Source organism: Theropithecus gelada, chromosome 6 (genome assembly GCF_003255815.1).
Source record: "Theropithecus gelada isolate Dixy chromosome 6, Tgel_1.0, whole genome shotgun sequence".
NCBI classification, from domain to species: domain Eukaryota; kingdom Metazoa; phylum Chordata; class Mammalia; order Primates; family Cercopithecidae; genus Theropithecus; species Theropithecus gelada.
This window is the reverse complement of record NC_037673.1, coordinates 62188892-62214622: the sequence shown is the minus strand read 5'-3', so window position 1 is coordinate 62214622 and position 25731 is coordinate 62188892. Positions and strand designations below refer to the sequence as shown.

The window sequence follows — 25731 nt, the reverse complement described above, 5'->3', positions numbered from 1 at the left end:
GTGATGTAAATGTTTTACACCTTGTTTTGATGGTGTTTATATTGGTGTATAAAATTGTCAAAAATTCATCAAAGTGAACAGATAACAACTGTGTGCTCTCTTATATGTAAATTATGTCTCAATTTTAAAAAAGTTTTTTTTAAAAGCCTACCTGACACAGGAAATAACAATGAATTTACAAAATATTAACTAAAAATGTATTCACTGATGAAAGACTTATAATTAAAAATGGGATGAATTTCTTCACAAAGATCCATGTTAAATTATGTGACATCCTCATGATAGAATATTATATAACCATCAAAAGAGATGTTGCAAAAGAATATTTAATAATGTGAAAAATGTTGATAGTATACTGAAAAGACAGAAAGGGAGAAAAAGGAGGTATGGCATGATTCTATTCTTGGGAAAAGCATCTATATATTAATGTATGAGAGGGTAGACAAAAACAATGATGATTATCTGTGGGATATGAATCTACCAGTGATTTTTTCTTTCTTTGAAAATGTTTTACATATTGAACAATACATATAAACACAAATTAGGTATTTGAAAAAATCACTATGATAATTATGGTTATGGTATCAGAATGCTTATTTATAATTTCTTGGTTGCCAGTGTATAATGGCAACTTTCTTTGCACTGGCTTTGTTGCCATACGTAACAACTATGGTAAAATGACTTTTTTACTACATTATGCTAATCCCAAGGACCTTTGCTCCTTAAACTTTCTTTCCAATAGAAATAAATAACTTATGCATGCATAGTTTTTCTCTGTTCCAAGATGCTCTTGTCAGCTATAAAAAGATTCTGGAGAAAGTCCAGAATCCATGACTATATATTCCCAACATAGACAAGGTAATCTTGTCCACTCTCCTCCTCTTTCTGTATGAATGCTAAATTTATATTAGCTAAAGTCTGCCAGCTTCAGCATTTTGTAATCTGGATTCAGCTAAAGAACATTTTTTTTTTTTAAACAAGGCTACACTTTTCTCCTTAACAGCTTATAAAATAGAACCATCTAGCACTACTAGCAAATTTATTGAATATGCCTACATTCCCTCTAGGTCATAGATAATATAACTGAAGTAAATTAACATTTACCTTCTTTTCAAATATTACTTTGAGGTTATTAGATCAAGAGGCCTGTATAACGTTTTGACAATTTAATTTAGAATGTTTAGTTTGTGCTGCTTGAGTAATATGTCAAGCCTTACCAATACTACCCTAGTACCATGCACCCCCACTTCCCTCTCTCACATCTACTATTTCCTGAGCACTCTCTAAGGGTCAGGCACTATACTGAGTGTTTTCCATGAATTATCTCATTTAATTATAATAATAACTCTGAGGTAGGTATTGTTATTTCTACTTTACTGGTGAAGAAATTGAGGCTTAGAAGTTAGGCTGCTTGCTTAGGTCACTGAGCAGGGATTTGAACCCAGGTATTCTGATTAGACAGCCCACTGTATAATTAGGTCATAATTCAATGTGTGGAATTACAGAGTAGGTTTTGGTTTCAGAACTCTCAGTGGAACAAAATAATGATTGTTTTCGAGTAATTGCACCTCCACGGAATGTACCTCCATGATGGTACATTTCTTTAAAAAAGTGTAGAAAGTATTCCAAAGATGAGAATGAGTGATACATGCTGTAACTAGCTCCAGAAGATGAATATTGTTATTTAGAATCAAAGGCCTCTGAAAGTCAAGTTAAATTTTTTCTTCCTTGTCCCAGTGATTAGTATTCAGGTTAGAATCACTGCTGGTAGAAGCTGGTATTCTGGAAACAGCATGGACTCACCGGTGTGACAAACAGTCCCACCATTTATTGCAATAGGATCTTGGGCAGATAACCTAATTTTTTTGAACTACAGAGTTCCTCATTTATCACATGGAAGTAGTGCTAATTATCTGAAGGATCTGTGAGAAACAAATCTGCGACAGCTAGTCCCTAAGCCATGAGTCCTATGAGGCTCTTGTGAAGGTAAAATGAGATGAGATAGGATAAAGGTCCTAGCAATGTCTGAAATATAGCACATACAAGTATTTGCTTAAAAAATGAATTGGTGGGATCTAGAGTCACCTTCATCTCCTACTACCCGTAGAAGAGTTAGAGTAAAAAAGCACGAAAAGGATATATACTTACTTTAGTCAAGTATAAGTGTTTCCTATTCTGTCAGTTATTCTGTATAATCTTATTAACTAATCTGACTGATAATTGGCCACAATACCCTTAACAAGTGGTTTTAAAATAAATGAAGGGACCTCACATTAAAGTAATTCTTCAGAAATGTCAAAATAAAAAAGCTTATGAAATATACATACAATTTGGGGCAGAGCAAATTTGTTCATTTAAAACCTTTAATTGGTTTCCATTTGTTTTTATTTCATTTTAAGTATTATTTATTGTTTGTTAGAGACAGGGTCTCTGTTGCCCAGCCTAGAGTGCAGTGGCATGATCATAGCTCACTGTAATCTCAAACTCCTGGGCTCAACTGATCCTACGACCTCAGCTTCCTTAGTAGCTAGGATTATAGGTGCACACCACCACACCTAGCTAATTTTAAAATTGTTTTGTAGAGATGGTGACTTGCTATGTTGCCACGGCTGGTCTCAAACTCCTGGGCTCAAATGTTCTTCCGATCTCAGCCTCTCAAAGTGCTGGGATTACAGACGTGAGCCACAGCTCCCAGCCTCCATTTGTTTTAATGTAGTGAATTGACCTAAAGACTCAAACCTGAGTTAAACAAACAATAGTAGAATTCAGAAACCTCTTTTTGGTCAGGTAAATATCTAACATGTATTGAAGGGACATTGTAGAGTACTATCCCCAAAACCCCTGCATTCCTACCTTTGGCAGGTTACTACCCACTACCTCCTACGATATTTGAACCTGAAGTTTCCTCTTAGGTAACAAAAGGATAGCAGTCCCAAGTTACATAGGAAGGATTAAATCACATCAGCAGAGTTGAGAATCCTAAGTGAATGCAAGGTTTCTTGCCAATGACTGTGAAAGCAGTTCATAATTTACGCCCAATATCTGTTTCTAAGCAGAAACGTTCTTCCTTACAATGATATCTTATCTCACTTGGGATATTATACTATAATAAATCAATGGGAATGAGTGTCATGTCTAACTTTACTCCACATCCCACACCTCACACATTATTTCCATTAAAAACATTTATTAAATAAATAAGGAATAGTTTTCAAAATATGCAAACTGAGTTAATCTGACCTATATGAACAAACTTAGCCCATAAATACTGTGCTACAGCATTAATGCCATTGAAAGACTTTAGTATCACTAGATAAGTATTCACAGAAAGCTTAAGGATTAATAATTACTTGCCATAGGCTCTACATGTTTTAAATGACATCTTAAGGAAAAAGAAGCATGTTGTTTAGAGTTATTAATTGATAAAGTAGGGTAAGGGTATGACAGCAGTTTAATGAGTACAAGAGGCTCAGTATCTGGACTATAAGAAAACAGATAATACAATTTACCTATAGGCTGGAAATTAGAGAAAAGTTTCTGAATTAAGGATGACATCTAAACAAATAAAAACTCTAGAGCTCTGATAAAGGCTACATAAAGCATAATTACAGTAACCAGTGAAAATATAACTCTCCAAAAGTTGATGAATGAATATTTGTCTTGCAGTTGATCATTCAGTTGAAATTCTTGGCAAGAAGAACAAGAGGGAGTACTTTATAACTAGTGAATAGAAAACAGATCGACTTCCTTAGAGATTATTTAGCAACAAGCTTTTATAGTAAAATACACTCTCCTTTTGACTCCATGAACTACCAGTATGGCTTTTTTTTTTTCCTCAGATTAACTGAGCCAAATACCTTTTATTAACTTGATTTAAGCATCAGGTACTATCCTATTATGCACCATCTGTCAGCTGGGGATCTTTGTACCCCTCCACAGCCCATAGAAAGCTAAATCTCTCCGAAGAAATTTCTGCTAATTGTCAGCATGTTTCATGATCATCAGGCCTCCTCTGCCTCTTGTGCTCTAGTTTCCTCTGGCCTACACCATGCAAAAATAATTTGAATCTCTGGCATCCTGAGTCTCTAACCAAACACCACCCACAAGAGCACAACTTTACTGAAGGGTGTTAAGACATCCTGGAGATAGGTCATGTCAACCACTGCACCTCTCAACACCAATCCCTCCCTTTCTTCTTATCTCAAGATAGCAGTTTGGTGATCACCTTTTGTGATTTGAGGATGCTCCTAAGGTACTGTTCTTCAGCTTCTCTCTGGTGAACCATATCAAGGCACCGTACTTTCCCCAAGATATACATTATTCTCTCTAATAGCAATTCATTGCCAACTATTAAGAAATCTTTTTTTTTAAAGAAAAAAAATCATTCATGATGAGAATTATTCAGTACCATCTAAATTTTTGTTTTTTAAAAAAGGATCTTAACAGTTAGAACCTGAAAGAAATGAGATAGCCTACTACATGAAACAATTTGGCATAAGCCAGTTTGAGACAACTCACTAGTTATGCAGAAATCTTACAAGAGGAAAAGCAGAACAGTGCATGTGTGAGAATCTCCAAAGGGGTTTGGAAAAATGGTAGTATTGATAAACAACTGTGAGAAGCTGTGGCCCCAAGAGAATGGGATAAAATTCTGCTGCTTTTTCCCCTTTCTTTTCTACCCCAGCATGGCTCTGAATGAGGGCACAGTTGCAAAAAGTGCAGGGTAGAACAGTGTAACTAAAGATCCAATGCTCTGGCTGGAGGAAGAAAGGGGGAGGCCCACGATAGTAGAAGGTATTGAGGAGACTGTAAAGGGAAAAGGTACCCCATAAAGTCAGTGCATGTGTCGATCCAATGCTAAATTGCATATCAAAGACTCTGAGAACTTAAATAAAAGATAGTCTAGGCTGGGCATGGTGGCTCATGCCTGTAATCCCAGCACTTTGGGAGGATGAGGCGGGAGGATCACCTGAGGTCGGGAGTTCGAGACCAGCCTGACCAACATGGAGAAACCCCATCTCTACTAAAAAATACAAAATTAGCCGTGCGTGGTGGCACATGCCTGTAATCCCAGCTACTCAGGAGGCTGAGGCAGGAGAATCGCTTGAACCTGGAAGATGGAGGTTGCAGTGAGCCAAGATTGCACCATTGCACTACAACCTGGGCAACAAGAGCAAAACTCCATCTCAAAAAAAAAAAAAAAAAAAAAAAAAAAGTCTAACAGCCAGGTCCCAGACTGGACAGTGGGTGGCATATACATGGGACAGATACAAATAGCAATGCAAAGGCATTGAGAACAAGACTAAGATTGAAACCAAATCCCACAGAAGGGTGATCAGAACTTGTGTCCTGAGCCCAAATGGGTTGTCTGCTATAACATAACATTTTTCATAGGATTTAAATAAGACCCAGAGACTCATAATATTTAAAATGTTTAGGATACAATAAAAAAATTACTTGGCATAAGAGAATCATAAAAATCTTAACTTGCATGGGAAAAGACAATCAACAGATACTAATACTGAGATGACAGGCACTGGAATTATTTGACAGAGACTTTTAAACAGTTATTGTAAAAAAGCTGAAAGAAGGGCAAACACTGTTGAAATAAATGAGAAGACAGAAAGCTTCAACATAAAAATAAATACAAATAAAAGTTTTAGAACTGAAAAATACAACAATCAAAATTTAAAACCCACTGCAAGGGCTCAGTAGCAGAATGGAGGTGACAGAGAACAGCAAAGGTCTAAAATTCATGTCACTAGAGTCCTAGAATAGAGAAGAAGGAGTGTGTTGAGGATAAAATAATTTAAGAAATAATGTCTAAAAACTTCCCAAATTTGGTGAAAGACACAAACCTACAGATTCAAGAAGCATAGCCAACATCACACATAGTAAACCCAAAGGAATCTATACCTACTCATGTAAATCAAATTAGCAAGAACAAAAGATGAAAAAATCGTAGAGAAAAATAACTCATTATTTATAAGGAAACAACAATTTGAATGAGTGAAGATTTTCCAAAAGAAACCATGCAGAACAGAATTTGGTGGAACACACATCTTTAAAGTGATGAAAGAAATGAACTGTTGACCCATAATTCTGTATTCAGTGAAAATATCCCTCAGAAATGCAGGTTAAATAATGACACTCTAAAATGAAGGAAAACTAAAATAATCTGCAACCAGCAGATCTGCTCTAAAATCACTATTCAAGGAAGTTCTTTAGCTAGAAGAGAAATAATACCAGAAGGAAACCTGACATATCATGAATAAAGAAAGAGTAACATGAATGGTAAATATCTGGGTAAATATAACAGAGTCTTCTCCTGTTGAGTTCCTTAAAATGTGTTTGACAGCTGAGAGCAAAAATTATTAACATTTTTCTGAGGGGATTCTCAATGTATGTAGATGTGATACATAAATTGGCTAGAATACAAAGGGAAGAGGTAAAGGGACCTATATACATATAAGAATTCTATATTTCTATTGAAGTGATAAAATATTAACTCTAAATAAACTATGAAAAGTTAAAAGTATATTGTAATTCCTATATCAGTCAGTGAAACAAAACACTATTCAAAGAGATACTGTCAAAAACACAATAGATAAATTAAATGGAAATGCTAAAAAATGCTCAAATAATCCAAAAGAATGCCAAAAAGAGGAAACTGAAGAATAAAAAACAAAAGGAGGGCACTTCTGGTTTCACCTCTAACATGTAAAGAGCTCGAAAGTCATCAGTTCATCCTTGCAACAAGAAAAAAGCTAAATAAACTGGAAAAAAAAGATTTTTGTTTAGATGCATTAGAGGGTTGAAGTCACAGGGTAAAGTGCCACCCCCAAATCTGGAAATACAGGCAACTATAGAGAATCTTTTTCCAGATCAGCTTACCTGGAACAAACGCTACTGGAGCCATAAACTGGTAGGAATGCTTAAGTGGTAATTTTGATGAATTGCAGGAAGCTGTGTGTGGATTAGCATGAGAGTAAGAAACTCCTGGGGGCCCAGTCTGAGGGGGCTCTGATAAAACAAAAACACCAGGTCTAGATGGGTTCATTGATGAATTTTACTGAACATTTAAGAAAGAAATTATACCAGTTCCTTGCAGTCTCTTCTAGAAGACAGAAGCAGAGGGAATACTTTCTAACCTACTCTGTGAAGCCAGCATTATCCTAATACAAGAACCAAACAAAGGGATTAGAAGAGAAAACCACAAACTGATATCTTTTAAGAGCATAGATGCAAATATCCTCAACAAAATATCAGAAAATCGAACCCAACAATGTATAAAAAAAATTATATACCATGATCTAGTGGGATTTATCCCAGGTACACAACAAAGCTGGTTCAACACACTGGTAAGGATGTGGAGTAACAGAAGTTCTTATTTGTTGCTGGTGGGAATGTTCTTACAAAACTAAATGTATCCTTACAATCCAGTATTTGCTTTTTGATATCTACTCAAATGAGCTGAAAACTTATGTTCATACAAAAACCTTTATACATATGTTTACTGTAGCTTTATTCATAATTGCCCTAACTTGGAAACAACAAAGACACCCATCAGTAGGTGAATGGATAAACTGTGGTACGCACATACAATGGAATGTTATTCAGTGCTAAGAAGGAATGAGCTATCAAGCCATGAAAAGACATGGAGAAATCTTAAATGCTTATTATTAAGTGAAAGAGGCCAATTTGAAAAGGCTACATACTGTATGGTTCCAATTATATGACATTCTGGAAAAGGCAAAACTATGGGTACAGAAAAATAGGATTTAGTGGGAAGAGAGGAATAAATAGGTGGAGTATAAAGGATTTTTAGGGCAGTGAAACTACACTGATACTATAATTGTAGACATGTGTCACTACACTGCACATTTGTAAAAACCCACAGAACATATGACACCAAGAGTGAACCCTAATATAAACTATGGAATTTGGGTCATGATGTGTGAATGCAGGTTCACTGATTGTAACAAATATACCAGTCTGATGGGAGAGGTTGATAGTGGGGATGGCTATGTGTGTGTGTGTGTGTGTGTGTGTGTGTGTGTGTGTGTGTGTGTGTATGGGCAGAGGGTATATGGGAACTCTGCTTTCGCTCTATTTTGCCATGAACTTAAAACTGCTCTAAAAAAATAAAGTCTATTTTTTAAAAAAACCTAAAATGGAAATCTCAATTTGGATGGTTTCACTGGCAAATTCTATCAAGTACTTAAAGAATAACACCAATTCTAAATAATCTTTTTTTTCCCAAAAATAGAAGCACAGGAAACATTTCCCAGATCATTTTTAAAAGCCCAGCATTATTCTGATGCCTAAATAAGACAAAAATAGCAGAAGAAAGCTACAGACCACTATCCCTAATGAACATAGACACAAACATCCACAAGAAAGTATTGAATCCAACAAGTTGAATCCAACAATGTATAAAAAAGTATAATATACCACAACCAAGTGGGGTTTATTACAGGAATCCAAGGCTAGTTTAAGATTAAAAAAAGAAAATCAACCAATGTAATCTGCCCTATTAACAATCAAAGAAAAACCACATGATCATATCAGTCAGTATAGAAAAATGTTGGACAAAATTAAACATTGTTCATGTTAAAAACTCTCAGAAAACTAGAAGTAGAAGGGAACTTTCTCGAACTGACTGTATTAGTCTGTTCTCACACTGCTATGAAGAAGTATCCCAGACTGGGCAATTTATAAAGGAAAGACATTTAATTGACTCTCAGTTCCACATGGCTGGGGAGGCCTCAGGAAACTTACAATCATGTTGAAAGGGGAAGCAAACACGTCCTTTATGTGGTGGCAGGAGAGAGAAATGCAAGCAGAAGAAATGCCAGCCACTTATAAAACCATCAGATCTTTTAAGACTCATTATCACGAGAACAGCATGGGGGAACCATCCCAATGATCCAATCACCTCCACCTGGTCCTGCCCTTGATTTTGGGCCTATTATGAACCAGGCACTGGATACAGTACTATAAGGACCAAAAAGCAGATAAATTATTTAACTTCACTGTGCCTCAGTTCTTTCATGGGTAAATAAAGATAATTAATACCTATCCCATAGAGTCAAGTGCATGTGAAGCACTTAGAATCAGTAGGACATTATTTTGTGAATTGAAGAGGCTAGGCACAAATATAAGAATGAAGAAAACCAAAGGCCGGGCATGGTAGCTCATGCCTGTAATCCCAGCACTTTGGGAGGCTGAGTCGGGCAGATCACCTGAGGTCAGGAGTTCGAGACCAGTCTGACCAACATGGTGAAACCCTATCTCTACTAAAAATACAAAAAATTAGCCGCGCGTGGTGCATGCCTATGGTCCCAACTACTCGGGACCACAAGAATCACTTGTGACCACTCGGAACCACAAGAATCACTCGAGGCACAAGAATCACTTGAACTTGGGAGGTGCAGATCGCAGTGAACCAAGATCTCGTCAGTGGACTCCAGCCTGGGCAACAAGAGCAAAACTCTGTCTCAACAACAACAACAACAAAGAAAAAAAAAAAAAAAAAAAGGAAAAGAATATATTTAAATACTACTTTGTGTGAGAAAAAATTTAGAAAAGTAAACAAGAACATAAAACCAAATGCCATGTCACAGACCACTTTAAAACAGTTAAAGGCCAGAAAAGGGTTGATGGGGAAACGGGACTCTGTTGTAGCAGACCTAGGCCAGTGCCAATGGGCACATTTATTTCAGAAAGTACCACATTGCTTCTACTTGAGAACAAGGATCACAAACTGGGACCTGGAAAAAAGCTTCCTAGGACCTATAGATGGGGTCATAATCTGTGATTGAAAAAGGACCATCATTACATACTCAATGACCAGAGATGACTTGTCCCAATGGTTCTCAAAGTGTGACTTGGGGATCCCTGTGCGCCTGCAAGGTCAAATTTATTTTTTGTATGAATACTAAGACACTTGTTTGTCTATTTCATTCTTATCCCCTCATGAGTGCACAGTGGAATTTTTCAGAGAATACATGAAGTGTGAGGTAAAGCAGATATGCTCCTATCATGCCAGATTTCAGAGATTTACCAAAAAATTGGAAAACAATGCTACTCATATCACTAAATGTTTTGTTTTGCAGGCATAATTATTTTTTTATAAAAGTATGTTGTTTATAACATATTATTAATAGATATATTCCATATAAACAAAAGCTCTTTGGAGTTCTCAGGAATTGTTAAGATTGTAAAGCAGCGGCCCCCAACCTTTTTTGGCACCAGGAACCAGTTTCGTGGAAGACAGTTTTTCCATGAATGGGGGTGAGGGGGTATTGATTTCGGGATGAAACTGTTCTGTTTCAGACCGTCAGTCATTAGAGTCTCATAATGAGCATGCAACCAAATCCCTCGCAGGTGTAGTTCACAACAGGGTTTGCGCTCCTATGAGAATCTAATGCTGCCGTTGATATGACCTTGGTGAAGCTCAGGCAGTAATGCTCACTTGCCTGCCACTTACTGCCTGCTAGGCGGCTCAGTTCCTAACAGGCCATGGACCAGTACCAGTTTGCAGTCTAGGGGTCAGGGACCCCTGGTGTAAAGGGCCCAGAGACCAATAATTTGAGCTCTACTGCCTAATACTAAAGGGCAAAGTTGGCTAAGTTCATTTAGCCAACTTGAGCTTTTATTATTTTCACAGTCTCCACCCTTATTGCTGTATTTGCGTTCATCTATGCTAACCTGTGCTTGGCAATGTCCTGTTTGAATGAAGTGGAAAATAATTGAAATATTCTACCAACACTTTGGGAGGCCGAAGCGGGGAGATCATTTGAGGCCAGGAGTTCGAGATCAGCCTGGGCAAAATAGTGAGACACTATCTTAAAAAAAAAAAAAAATTAGCCGAGTATGGTGGTGTATGCCTGTGGTCTTACCTACTTGGGAGGCTGAGGTGGAGGATCACTTGAGCCTGGAACCTTGAGGCTGGAGTGAGCCTTGACTGCACCAGTGCACTCCAGCCTGGGCAACAGAGTGAGACTCTGTCTCAAAAAACCAAAAATTCTTTTGCTGTCATTGCACCCTTCATTCAATACATGACTAAACTATACACAAATTACAGTATGTATTACATATAAAAGGTGTTGAAACGTTTGCTAGTATAAGCAATGAGATGAAGCTATGTTCTTTCATGGTATCTTATAATGAGGTCTGACTGGGTCTAAAAGTCAATTATCTCTTTTTTACATCTGTATTATTAAGATTTCACTGTTTTGGATACAGACAGCTGGTACTTGTTGCTTCTGCACTGTGCTAACTCCAAAGGGAAGCTTTAAAACTTCTTTAAGCCAAATCTTGGTTTTCAGAACTTCAGTATCTAGCAGATACAAACTGTCTGACTGATGGCTAAAATTGATTTTTAACACTAGCCAAAGTGTAATAATAAAACTGAAAAAAAAAATCCATATCCAGAAGTTTTAACCCATAGGGTTATCTTGGAGAATTTTTCAGAACCAAGAACAAGACTATTTGGAGTTAAGGCTCCCAAGAAGAGGAACTAAATTGAAACTTGTATAGTTTTATGAAAAACAGAAGCAAACCACACTGTGTTTTTATTTTTTAAAAATTTAAGAAGGCAAAGCATTTCTTCTAAAACGTTAATCTCTTTCACTAAGCTCTTTAAGGAATCTTAATTAATTCTTGAGATTCTAATAGCCCTAAGACAAGTCTTAAATTATATTTACTTCGGGGTACAAATTAGAATGATATTTTGTGAAAGCCATTTGAAAATATTTAGCAGAAGTCAACATGTATACTCACTGACAAGCAATTCCAGTTTTAGAAATTTATTCTAAGAAAATGGGCAATGGCATAGAAACAAGGATGTTACAGCATTGTTTATATATCCAACAACACGGTCAAGTAAATTTGTGGTTCATCATATAATGGAATACGACGGTCATAATACAAAAGATAAAAATTACATCACAAAATTATATATGATAAGGAGAAGTAGTCACTGCATATTGCTGAGGGAAAAAAGCAAGTTATAAAGCTGTAGTACTATATGATCTCATTTCTGTTTAAAATATGTATGTGCATAGCAATACCTGGACAGATACAAATTAATATGTATAAAAATATACTTTTACATATTTGGTATAAATAGCATAAATATATACATTGGTATGTATAAAGTAATAGTATTTATCTTTGAGTTTGGGATCATAGGTAATTTTCATTTACCTTTCTTGAGCATGTTTGCATTCTGATTTTTCCACAGTGAACATCTTTTTTTTTTTTTTTTTTTTTGAGATGGAGTCTTGGTCTGCAAACCAGGCTGGAGTGCAGTGGCACGATCTTGGCTCACTGCAACCACCGCCTCTCGGGTTCAAGTGATTCTTGTGCCTCAGTCTCCTGAGCAGCTGGGACTACAAGCACGCGTCACCATGCCCAGCAAATTTTTGTATTTTTAGTAGTTTTTGCAATGTTTTTGCAAGTAGGTTTTGCAATGTTGGCCAGGCTGGTCTCAAACTCTTGACCTCAGATGATCCACCTGCCTTGGCCTCCCAAAGTGCTGGGATTACAGGCGTGAGCCACCAGGCCTGGCCACAGTGAACATCTTTTAATTATATAATAATCAGTAAAATATTTACTTGAGGCAACCATGCAATTGTTGGTATTTTTCAAATTTTTATAATGTGTGTACTATGGAAGAAAGTGACGGAGGGGAGAGAAAGAAGAAGAGAAAGAGGGAAGAAGGCAGACAGACCATTACATTGTTTATTATTTTATCTTGTATATGTGCTATAATGTTTTAAGTTAATCTCAGATTTAACAATCTGGAAATAAATTTTCAATGAAACATAGTAGTGAAGAGTTAATGCCCATAAGATTGAAGCCATTCACATAGATTGAATTTTTCTCCTCTCCTTAGAAATGCCAATTTTGTTGTGTAAGGAGCAGGTGGCTATCTTTCTCAAAACTTTTTTGGGAGCTCACCAAGCTTCATCTAACCAAACCCAATCTGGCATATGGACTTCATCCATATGGTCATATGAATCCCTGGGCAAGTTCCTCCTGCCATGTGTCTAATCGGTTTCATAAAATCCATGCTCGAAGAAGGGTTCCATAGCTACATGAGTCTGTGATACTGTGGGACTAAGGAACATAGTGACAAAGAGACCACTCTACCTGCTAAACTGGAATCTGGTACCATCACTATTACCAAATATTGGCAGTACATATCTGAACAAAGGAGGAATCCTAGTAATTCTGAGTGAAAAATTTCTATCATGCATTTCAGTGTAGATCTACTAATAACACTTCTTTAAATGCCTCGTTAGACAGTGAAATCTGGGAATAATTTTCAAACACCATATGCACTGTTTACAATAGAATCATATTTCTTTTCTTTCTCTCCCTCTCCTACTTTTTTTTTTTTTTTTTTTGCATAAAAAGTATAATGCTGCTGAATGGTACCCAAATGTCTGTTGTATACCATGCCAATACAGCAGCTCAGCCAAAAATGCGAATAGAATAGTTTGCCAAGTAAAAGAAAACATAACAAATTGGTAATGGTTTCTATCTTGACAGAAAATGAAAATGATCCCTCAATGTGTGGCCACTCATGCGGACACATAAAAATGTCTTAGAAGCAATCATTTTACCTCAGATAACAGACCCTGACAGTGTAGTACAGCACACTGGCTGACTTTCACTTCTCAGAAAAGCGGCAACCGTGACCTACAAAATAGTCTGGTAACCATGTAATTTATGCATAACACACATGCACATGCCATGCACTCATAATATTTGTTATAAATCATTCTGAATATAAGACTCCTTTCCTGAGAAGAATATACTTTATGAGAGAGAATCTAAATCACCAGAGACTTGAGAAAGCTAAACTGAACAGAAATGATGCTGTTGCTAATCAGGTTACAAAATCCAAAGGTCTAAATTGCAATAAAAAGGCATTACATAAGGGCCCTATATATGCTATCTGATTCTGCATAGTGCCTTGAACATGAAAAGTATTTTTGTTAGATGTTAGATAAAACAAATACCAAAAAAATTCTGGAGGTGCATAGTGTACAGCTCTGCCATTCTGCTTAGGAAACTGCAATTGAAAGCAGAAATGAACCTCCTGAAGACCTGCTAGTGGTCCCTTTAACTTGTTCCCCACCTCTTCACCATTTATTTTTTTCTCCCAATGGAGAATTAGCCAACATCATTGACCCGTGATTTTTTTCCCCATGTCCAGTGAAGTTTCCCCATTTTAAACTTTCTAATGAGAATGTTAGACAGAAAATTGATTGTATAACCAAATAACATGAAAAATAGGAATGGCACTTTTAAAAATACATCATTGGTATCTGAAGCTAATGAGGAATTCAAAATGAGAGAATACTGAACCAAGGGGCTAGGAAGAACCTTGAGAAGTTAAATGGTCTTGCCAAGTTGAAAGTAAATTTGAATCCTGTGGGTTATGAGTTTCAAATGAATCTTCTGGGGTTTGAATTTGTTGGTGACTTTCCTGTTCAATAAAAAAGGACTTAAATGACTTATAAAAAGTTTAAAAAAACTTATTGGGCATCAAACTGCTCTTACAAAACACCATCTTGATGAGTTAAGTGTAAATGAATCAGAAACACATGGGTCATATTTCCTTTAAAAATGCATATGGATTCAAAAATAAAGGGAAGAGGACTTGGCAAAACATTTTTTTGTGTGGTGGCTGAACCCAAAACACTTGAAAGAGATTTTGAGACATTCAAGGAATCCCCTCACCCCACACCCCCCCCAAAAAAACAAGAACCCAAAACAAAACTAAACTAAACCTGTCCAGTCATATAAAACAAAAAGTTCTACACAATGTGCATTTATCTCTATGGGTCAATCAACATCCACTGAGCCTTTGCCTTTGGCACTAAACTATGGAAGAAGACAGCTTCTGCCTTCAAGCAACTTTGAATTTTGGTATAAACAAATCTATATAAGTAATAGAAACCTATTAAAAGATATCCAGGATCTTACAAAAACTGGCATCATAACCCACATCATATGAAAACTATAAATTAATGGAGAAATAGACAAGTGCTTTCAGGGTCCTAGGTTAGATAGGATTCATTCCATTCAAATCATCATGCCCGCAGCCCTTTTGATTAAAGTTATATACAGTTGCAGAGTCTTACGTGTTTGAATGTTTTCTTAATTTAAGTGTTTTTATGTCTTTTTAAATGTGTGTTCCAGCCCTCCTTCCTCCACCCTCTAGATTTGTGAGTGCTCAACAAATCTTGCTGACTGGTTTCCTGGAGGATGGGAATGTTGAACAGAGTTTTGAAACAGGAGAGATGCTGTTTGGCAGACAGAACTGAGGCTATGATTCTGGGTTGGGGTAATGGTACATGTGATGGTTCAGAGGCTCCAGAGGGTGAGTCATGTGTAGGGGGTGATACATTGGCTTGCTTGCAGCAATGTGGCTGAGCCAGGGTGTAGTGGGAGGTGGAGGCAGTTAGGTGTGGGGAGGCCTAATACACTGCATGTAAAGTCAACTTGAGGACAGAGGGGTGTGATAAAGAAAAACACAATTTTTATTCCTTTTTTTTTTTTGCCAGTATAGGATAAAGTTCTAAGCAAAGGACATGTACATGTCATTACTTTATTTCTTATCAGTGTCTTAAAAAGCTGAAAAATATCCAAAGATAAAAATAAAATTAACTTGTATGAGTTGCTAGGATCCTGTAGATCATAACTTTGAAGAGGAAGTTAGTAGGATTATGAAATAGATTATTGAGTTCTAAAATGTTTGTGGGAAAATGTAAGAAATTATTGATTTATTGTCTTCTAAGGTTGTTTTCGAGTTGTTTAATGTGAGTCTCATCTTTTCCACAATATCAGAAAGTTACTTAGAGCTGGGATAGTGTCACATATTTCTTGTGCATTTTTTACTGGCTAGCCCAATGCTGGACACATCAAGTGCTCAATAAATGCTTGTTTCTTCAGTGCTTGGTGCATTTATTTATGTTACTTTATATTGAACTGAAATAAAGTCAAAAGTTGCCAAGGTCCTATAATGGTGATGGTAAAGTCTGAAAACAAAAGGATGATATAGTGGAAATGTACCAGTAGGGTCTCTGCTCTGAGCCTACTTGTTCATGGTTAATATACAAAAATCAAAGCCCTTACCATCCTTCATCATCTTCTACTTCTGTTTCAGGAATGTCATTTTCAGGCGTTTCAGCAATTGCTTGAGTAAGTTTAGATTTAAACTGGTTCAGCAGTGCAAGGGTCTGAAATAACAATTAGACTGCTAAGTTTTCTGATAAAGATAAATATAATTTTAAAAGAGATGCTTAAGTTTGTTAGAAAAGGAAATATCCTACTTGGATGTAAAACAAAATGTTCGATTTTGAACAAAAAGAACAAAACTACCTTTAGGCTGCAATAGTGACATTAATAAACCTTGACATTAATAAACTTGACAGTTTGGATTTGCACTGATATTTCCCCTCAGAGATAGGTGACTATTTTCTGATTTGGGAAACAAAAGTTTGCTTATGTAGAAGACAGAAGGCCCAACTTTTAAAAATACATATTTGGCCTGGTGCATTGGTTCATGTCCCAGCACTCTGGGAGGCCAAAGTGGGAGGATCTTTTGAGCCCAAGAGTTCAAGACCTCAAGACCAGTAGGGGTAACGTAGTGAAACTCCATCAGTACAAAAAGAAAAGAAAAAAAGTCAGATGTGGTGGTGTGCATCTGTAGTCCCAGTTACTCTGAAGCCTGAGGCAGGAGGATCCCTTGAGCCTAGGAGTTTCAGGCTGTAGTGACCTATGATTGTGCCACTGCACTCTAGCGTGGGTAACAGAGTGAGACTCTGTCTCTAAATAAATACATAAAATAAAATAAAATAAAAAATTTGTGCTCATTTATAGTTAAGGTTTTAGTGTCTACAAGAAAGAAAGGTAATTCATTAAGTTACATGAAATCAAAAATAAAAAGACAAATAGTATTGTTTATTTGACAAATTTCCAAAAATATAAAAATATCGATATTGGGAAGGTAGACTGAACATATTAACTGTTGGAAAATGGGTAAATTGGAATATCTTTAGAAAGCTGTTGATATGTATTGGAAACTTTAAGATGATCATTCCCCTTGACTGAGTAATTCCAATCCTGGGATGATAGAAAAATAACGTGAAACAGAGAAAATGGCTTAAGCACAAGATGTGCACTGCAGCGTTATTCATACAAATGGAAAAATGAAAACCTATTAAATGTCTATCAATAAGAAACTAGATAAATTTAGTAAAAAGCAATAAATACGCTATTTAAAAATTTTATTTTTATTTTTTTGAGACAGAGTCTTGCTGTGAGGCCCAGACTGGAGTACAATGGTGCGATCTTGGCTCACTGCAACCTCCGTAGCCCAGGTTCAAGCGATTCTCCTGCCCCAGACTCCTGAGTAGCTGGGACTACAGGCACTTGCCACTATGCGCAGCTAATTTTTTTATTTTTAGTAGAGATGCGGTTTCATCATATTGGCCAGGCTGGTCTCCAACTCCTGACCTCAAGTGATCCACACACCTCAGCCTCCCAAAGTGTTGCGATTTCAGGTGTGAGCCACTGTGCCCGGCCTAAATATGCTATTGTTATTAAAAATTATAAATATGCTATTGTTATTAAAAATTATATACATGAGACATTGCATTCTACTGTTAAGTGAAAGATGAACACAAATATTGTGTTGAGTATATTTTTTTTAAAAATGTGTGTGTGTAGAATTCCTGTGAATTCTTGTTTGCCTCCTATGCTCTCCGTGAGCAAGAAGAAGCAAGTGGCTATAAATTTATAATCACACTATCTCCTGGATCTTAACAGTCTACTTCAGAATTTGAGCAGACAATAGAAGCTAGAAAAATGTTTTTCTACTTGACAGATTTACAGAGTACATCATTGTGAAATGGGATAAAATACTACCTGTCCGAGAAATCAAGGGCCTAATCAAGATTTTGGTATGTTGAATTCAATATAGAAATCCTCACATTTCGTAAGGAAAAAGATGTGTGACAGTTCAACATGTGAATAACTGGTATATTAAAGGGTCACAATACATTCCTAAGCTCCAGAATTTATCTAGAGAGTATCAATAAGATCACAGTTCATGAAAAAGTTAAGTAGGTCTGGGCAGTCTAGAACCCAAGCTTAATAAAGACAAATGGTGCCAAAATAACTGCAAGAAAAAGGTGGTTGGTTATTGCTTAAAAAATGATAGTAAAAAGCATCTTCTACTTTTCTGCAAAATTTAATGCCCACATAGACAACAGCTAAAAATACATACATTATCATAGTTACTGAATGAGATGAGTTTTGGGGAAAATTTATAAGTTCCTATAGAATATCATTATAGGCATTCTGAGGGCTGCCGAGTATGTTAGCATTTAGATATTTTATATGTTTTTAGAGATTATAGAATTAAGCTGTTCAAACAATGTTAACAGATAAAGCATCCCTTGTTTTTAAATCTTATTCATTAAAAATACTCCATTGTTTACTCTTATTGTATTTGCTTATTAATAAGAAAACAGATTACTGTAAAAATATTGAAAAATAGAAGTAAAATAACTATTATCCCACCACTCAGAATAACCACTGTTAACATTTTGGTAAATATACTTCAAGGTAGTATGTGTGTGTATGTGTATGTGTTTATATATTTGTATCTATATCTACTATTGCATAAATATATCTCTCCATATGCCTATCTCCATATCTATCTATTTAATCTATATGATATGGTCTGGCTGTGTTGCCACCCAAATCTCAACTTGAATTGTATCTCCCAGAATTCCCATGTGTTATGGGAGGGACCCAGTGGGAGGTAACTGAATCATGGGGGCCGGTCTTTCCCATGCTATTCTCGTGATAGTGAATAAGTCTCACAATATCTGATGGGTTTATAAGGGGTTTCCACCTTTTCTTCTTCCTCATTCTCTCTTGCCACTGCCCTGTAAAAACTGCCTTTCACCCTCCGCCATGATTGTGAGACCTCCTCAGCCAGGTGGAACTGTAAGTCATTTAAACCTCCTTTTCTTCCCAGTTTTGGGTATGTCTTTATCAGCAGTGTGAAAATGGACTAATACACCATAGCTTAAAAGTAAACGCTATCTTTTTTTTTTTTTTTTAAGAGATAGAGTCTCACTCTGTCACCCAGGCTGGAGTGCAGTGGTGCAATCATGGCTCACTACAGCGTCAACCTACTGGGCTCAAACAATCCTCCTGCCTCAGCCTCCCAAGTAGCTGGGACCACAGATGCACACCACCATGCCCAATTATTATTATTATTATTTTTTCTGTAGAGATGGGGGTCTCCCTAGGTTGCCTAGGCTGGTCTCAAACTCCTGGGCTCAAGGGATCCTCTCATCTTGGCCTCCCAAAGTCCTGGGATTACAAGAGTGAGTCACTATGCCTGGCCCTTACTAATTTTTAATGATGGACGTTTGCATACTTGGAAATGTCTTTTTTAAAAGCACAAAGAAAAATGAAAACAAAAAAGACTTCTAAGTGGAATGAAATTTTAAAACTTCCTAGAAAATTATACTAGACCTGGATCTTTCTCCCTGAGTTACAAGTGGCAAGGCAGTTTGTTTTTAGAGCCAATTATTGAGCTACTGGCATTTGCTCAAAGAGGGGAGACTGTGGCAAACAAAAAACATCCTCTTGGCTATTTTTAGCTTCTTCTATATTTAAGATTAGACTTTCTCCTGCTGTATTACAAAGGCAAGAGAAGATACTGGGCAGAAAAAAAATCACAAAAATAATGGGACACATTTGTTATAGTGTGAAGAAGACAGGATTTGCATGGAGGCATTTTGATTGGCATCTGCAGGGGAATTATTCAGTTATGGCTTTTCCTGAGGCATGAATGGCCAACTACTTCCAGGAAGGCTCTTTCAGCACAGTGAGAGCCTTCCCAGAATGTAGAAGCTATGCTGAAGGGGCCCAATCTTGGCACACTCTGTTTATGCATATCTAACACAAGAGTCTCCCAGCTGGGCCCTGTGCCTCTGGTCCTGTCCTGTATCCAGTCTAATCTCCATACTGCAGCCCAGTTAGAGAGATCTTCCCAAAATGAAAGTGAGATCATATCACTTCCTTCTGTCAATGGTTCCCCATGGCCTTTAGGATAAATTCTAAACTACTTAACATGGTTTGAAAATACCTTGTACGAACTTACGTTTGCTTACCTCTTCAGCCTCATCTTTCTCCTTCTCTTATAATTTATGTTACAGTCATATTTAATATCTTTTAGTTCTTTGCAAAGAGGTCGAAGACTTTTCATGTACGCACTGTTCCTTTTGTCTAGCCATACCCTGCCTCCACCTGGTGGTCTCCTATACAACCTTCTAAGTTCAGCTGACAAATCATTTCCTTAGGAAGGCCTTCCCAGATTCTTAAGCCATGTTAGGCCCCTCTGTTATTCAACTACATGGCTTCCTGTACCTACCGTTTCATAATGATCACCCCCTTTCACTGGTGTTACTTGTTTAACTAGCTGTTTTTCCTGATAGATCAGAGAGAGCAGGGATGTGTTCACGTGTTTACTGCCAAATACAGTGATTAGTACATGGTAGGTTCTTAATCATTATTTGCTACAAGAGATTGGGTGGAGGGGAAAGAATGAATGAGTCATCCTTAGTATCTCTGGTAGTATAGTCATTATGGTTGCTATTTAGAAGACTTTGTGATTTCATGAAAACAAGTTAAAATGTACTTTTTCTTAATGAAATTAAGAAATTATCCAGACATGTTGTTTGGGCTTTTTAATTTACTTTAATTTACTTTTATTTTGCCTGTTTCATTTATACAACTAAAATGGCGTGTCCATATATATAAGGCAGTTTGTTTATATCCATATATATAAATATGGATATTTATGGATAAAATATGGATTTTGGCATGGCAGCACCAAAAATAAATGATTTCAGTCTGTCCTCTAACTTTTCAACATGAAGGGCTGCTTCAGAGATTTGTTTTATCAAGTGTCAAGTACTGCATGGCACATAGTGCTGACTCCCAAATTGTTGAGCTAGCTTCCTATCTCTTTTCATTCTTGATTTCTGACAACTTCTTAATATTACTACCTAAAGATTCAGGAATTACTTGTAACAAACACACTTTTATTACAATAGAAGTCAGCTAGTAGACCAAATAACTTATTTCCAGACAGTGTACAATTTCAAGCTAGGCTGACGAGTCAGCATGTGAGATGTCGGGCTGGAAGCAACTCTCTCATCATTTATAATCACCACTTCTTCATTTCACAATATTCACTACGCAGAGGTTCCACCTGGGTTTCTGAAGATATGTGGCTTTATGAGGTTCCTGTGCCTACTATGGGAGTACCAAGTTGAAACATGGAAGTTCCAGGCTTTTTCACCACCAATGTCTGGAAAGAACTCCAGAGTTTGAATCTTTATGTGAATGGCCAATGTCCACCCTACATAAATATATTCTTTTTCATTTTTAAGACGTAGCGCTTCTCCTGATACATAATTAAATTAGGCTTCATTTAGAAACACTTAAAAACAATAAAAAGACAATAAGTTCTGTATGGATTTGGGTTTTTGAAGTTACCTGATCTTCCCGGGAAGTTCCCTTCTTTGACTGTTGCTTCCTCAAAGCTTCATACTTTTGCTTTTCTCTTCTGTATTCGGCAACAGCACCATCTGGAGTGGCTTCTTCCTCTAAAGAATAGTAGAATATTTTTAGAATAAGCAGTAAAATAGCTCTGTGGATTCATAGCAATGTTTATGCTCCTGTTGCTGAAGAGGAGGTTGGCACTTGGGCTTGGTTTTTTGCCATTTAATTTCAAAAGAAAACCTGTAAGCTCCACCAGCTCTGTAACTACTTCCTAAATTAGAACATGACTGATGTTAATTTATGAGCTGATTTTATACATATATTTACTATACACTGCACTATTGTAATTGTTCTTCTCACATGTCCTTATTTAAGTTGATTATAAAATTGTCTATCTCGCTTTTAAAATAATTAAGGTTTTCCTAAAATTCAGTAATATCATTTTACATTGTTTCCTTGCCTTAGAAGATACAACTTTTCAAATATTGGTTGATATTCCAATTACCTGCAACTTTTGTTCCCCAGTTATAACAATAACAATCTTCAATTTAATGGCATCATAGAAAATAAATACATCTAACAAATAACAGTTAGCAAAAGCAGACAAAACAGTTAGCAAAAGCAGACAAAAATAATCTTTACTGAATTAGAAATTAGAAAACAAATCTATGGGTTTGATCCTGCAATAATTCTATGTGAAGATTAATTAACATCCGGGTTCATAAAACACAGTGTTCCCTCAAAAACAAACAAGCCAATAAACCCAACTAGTAACATTTTATAATACCTTACATGTATAAATATCAATGAAAATTTGTGACTAAAACACACACACACACACACACACACACACACACACACTCTTCTCTTTAGCTGGAAGACAAATGATAAGCCAGATGTAATCAACAATGCTAGTAATCTTTCTACCAAAGCGTTAGTCTGTTGGTTGTCTCTCTGTTACCTAGCTTGAGGATCATCATGAATATGCAATATATTAACTATCAGTCATTTTGTTCAAGAGATTTTCTGGTCAAAAACAAAAATTTGAACTAAGAAACAAGTTGTCTTTTTGTGGTTACCTAATATGATTTTGGTAGAACTTGGAAGGACAGTCTGGTTTCAAAACTGACAGCTGCAAACATTAAAAACTGAGCACATTAAGGAAAAATGAACCATTAAACATAGAAATACTATCTGAGGCACACATGCCTAGTAAACACTAGTGAAAAGAGTATGCCATCACAATTGGTATACATGAAGTGATTCTTATAGTAGGTTTAAAAGTTACTTTCGGCAGGGCACGGTGGCTCACGCCTGTAATCCCAGCACTTTGGGAGGCTGAGGCGGGCGGATCACAAGGTCAGGAAATCGAGACCATCCTGGCTAGCATGGTGAAACCCCGTCTCTACCAAAACAAACAAACAAACAAACAAACAAACAAAAACATTAGCCGGGCTTGGTGGCAGGCGCCTGTAGTCCCAGCTACTCGGGAGGCTGAGGCAGGAGAATGGCGTGAACCCGGGAGGCGGAGCTTGCAGTGAGTTGAGATGGCACCACTGCACTCCACCCTGGGCGACAGAGTGAGACTCCATCTCAAAAATAAAAAGAAAATTACTATCATATTTTTCTACTGAATTGCATCTTTGAATACCTCTCTTCTTCTTCTTTTTTTTTTTTTCTATATTTCGGAAGGTTTTTTTTGTTGTTGTTGTTATTATACTTTGAGTTCTAGGGTACATGTGCATAACGTGCAGGTTTGTTACATATGTATACTTGTGCCATGTTGGTGTGCTGCAATCATCAACTCATCAGCACCCATCAACTCGTCATTTACATCAGGTATAACTCCCAATGCAATTCCTCCCCCCTCCCCCTCCCCATGATAGGCCCCGGTGTGTGATGTTCCCCTTCCCGAGTCCAAGTGATCTCTTCTTCTTATCCTACAGTAGTTAGATTTGCATTGTCCTGGGATAAAGAGCAAGCACTTTAAGATGACTTAGAATCCCTACATGAGGCAGTTAATGTCTTCCTTTCCAGTTACGTTTCTCACAACTCCCTTCCGCATCCACCTTGGTGTGCTTTCATTTGGATGATAACTAGTATTCTTAAACCCTGCTCTCTTGACCAACCATCCACCTTTGCACATGCTTTTCTTCCTTCAGGGATACTGTAAACACTTCATCTCTCCATTCTTGTTAATTCTCCTTGCTTAATTCCGGCTCCTCCTTTAGGTCTCAGCTTGGTTGGCATTTCATGGAGCCTTTTCTGATTCCATTATTGAAGTCTGGTTTAGATGTCTCTCCTTTGAGCTTTCAAAGGACCCTTTAGCACTTATCACACTTTATGGCGATTTCCTGTTTATTCTTCTTTAAACTCACTAGACATTAAACTCCTTGAGGACAAATCATATTTCCCCAGCACTTAGGACAGTGCTTGGCAAGGGACTCAATAAATAGTCAAATAAATGAAGTAATAATGTAATTGGAGAAGGGGAAAATAAGAAGGTGTAGGCCAATTTGCCCTCTTCCCCTCACAAGCCTCAGTCACAGTTCACATTTGTCATGCACCTGGAATCTCCTGTTCCACTGCATTTAGGGAGTCAGTAATTATTTTCTGCCATTTCCTAAGGCAGAAGTTTGTAAAATTCTAAGGAAAATTGTGATGGGTATCCGTAGAACTGTTTAATGTTTTTATGGTTAAAAAAATGCAAAAGAGAAAGGACAAGTTCTTTGCTTACATTTTCAGCTAAAAAAGATTGAAAACCTTTATTTGTGGTAAGAATTTTGCAATAAATGGAAAGGATATAGGTGAATTCTGCTATCTCATGTCATAGGTAAGTTAACCTTACAACCTTCAAAACAGATTCAGCATTGCTTATTTTAATGTGTTTCACACACATCTTCTTGAACATGGTCCCTTTTAGCAAGGACCAACCATTTGATTTCACTTATTAGGAATGTGCAGGAAGTAGGAAAATGTTTAAAAAGTGCTATAAAGAAGCCTTAAAAATCAATTTTAAAAAGTCAAGGATAGGTACATTTAAGTACATAATAAAGCATGGAAATTCTGTAACTATGTTGTTTATAATACTAAATGGCTTTTTAATAACTTAGAAATAGTAGTCACCTCATTTAGGAAACTAAATGCATGTAATGATAGAATTTTTAAAAACAGCTGTACTGAGGTAGGCGTTCCATATAGTAAAATTCACTAATTTTGTATATAAAATATGATGACTTTGGTATTGTATAGAGCATATAACTTCCACTGCAATCAAGATCTAGAAAAGTTCCACATACCCTACAAAGTGTCTAAATGTCACTTAGTCGGTTTTCTTCTGGCAACAAGGCATCAGCGATCTGCTTTCTGGCACCACATTTTTGCCATTACTAGAAACTCATACAAATGGGATCATACAGTATGTAATTTCTAATGTCTGGCTTATTTTGGTGAGCAACTATTGTTGAGATTCATCCACGTTCCTTTGCATAACTGAATAGTATTTCATAACATGGATGTACTCTAATTTGTTTATTTTGAGTTGCTTACCATTTTTGGCTACTATAAATAATGCCTCTTTAAACATTTACACACACAAGTTTGTTTGTGGACATATATTTTCATTTCTCAGGGGTAAATACCTAAGAGTGTGATTGCTGAGTCAAGTGCTAAGCGTATGTTTAATTTTATATGATACTGCCATACTGTCGTACAAATGGCTGCACCATTTTGGCTGCATCATTCCTATCGCAATGTAGGAGAGTTTGAGTTTTTCCACATCTCCAAATATATCTGGCATTGTCATTTAACTGAGTATTTTGGAGAGTGTGAAATAGTATCTTGTGGTTTCTACTGTTATTTTTCTGATAAGTGATATTACATTTTGTATGTGCTTGTTGGCCATTTATGTATCTTCTTTTGTGAACTGTTTATTCAAATCTTCTATTTTTTTTTTTGTCTTATTAATGAGTTGTAAGAGTGTTCTTATATATTCTGGATACAAGTCCTTTGTCAAATATATATTCTGTAACTTACTTATCTCAGTCTGATTTCTCTTTTCATTTTCTTTTTTTTTTTTTTTTTTTTTTTTTTTTTTTTTTTTTTTAAAAGATATTT

General features: G+C 36.5%; 1 protein-coding gene across 2 annotated transcripts in view; it reads right to left on the bottom strand.

Annotated features, from left to right (window-relative positions):
- The window catches only part of CWC27 (CWC27 spliceosome associated protein homolog), a 256746-nt gene that overhangs the window by 21477 nt on the left and 209538 nt on the right, over positions 1-25731 (bottom strand). The window contains exons 12-13 of one of the 2 annotated variants that reach the window (XM_025389137.1): positions 21610-21719; positions 16159-16262 (exon numbers count right to left, since the gene is read on the bottom strand). In XM_025389137.1, coding sequence (XP_025244922.1) covers positions 16159-16262; positions 21610-21719 — 214 coding nt within the window. The remainder of the gene's footprint in view (positions 1-16158; positions 16263-21609; positions 21720-25731) is intronic. The other variant, XM_025389139.1, reaches the window with a different exon arrangement.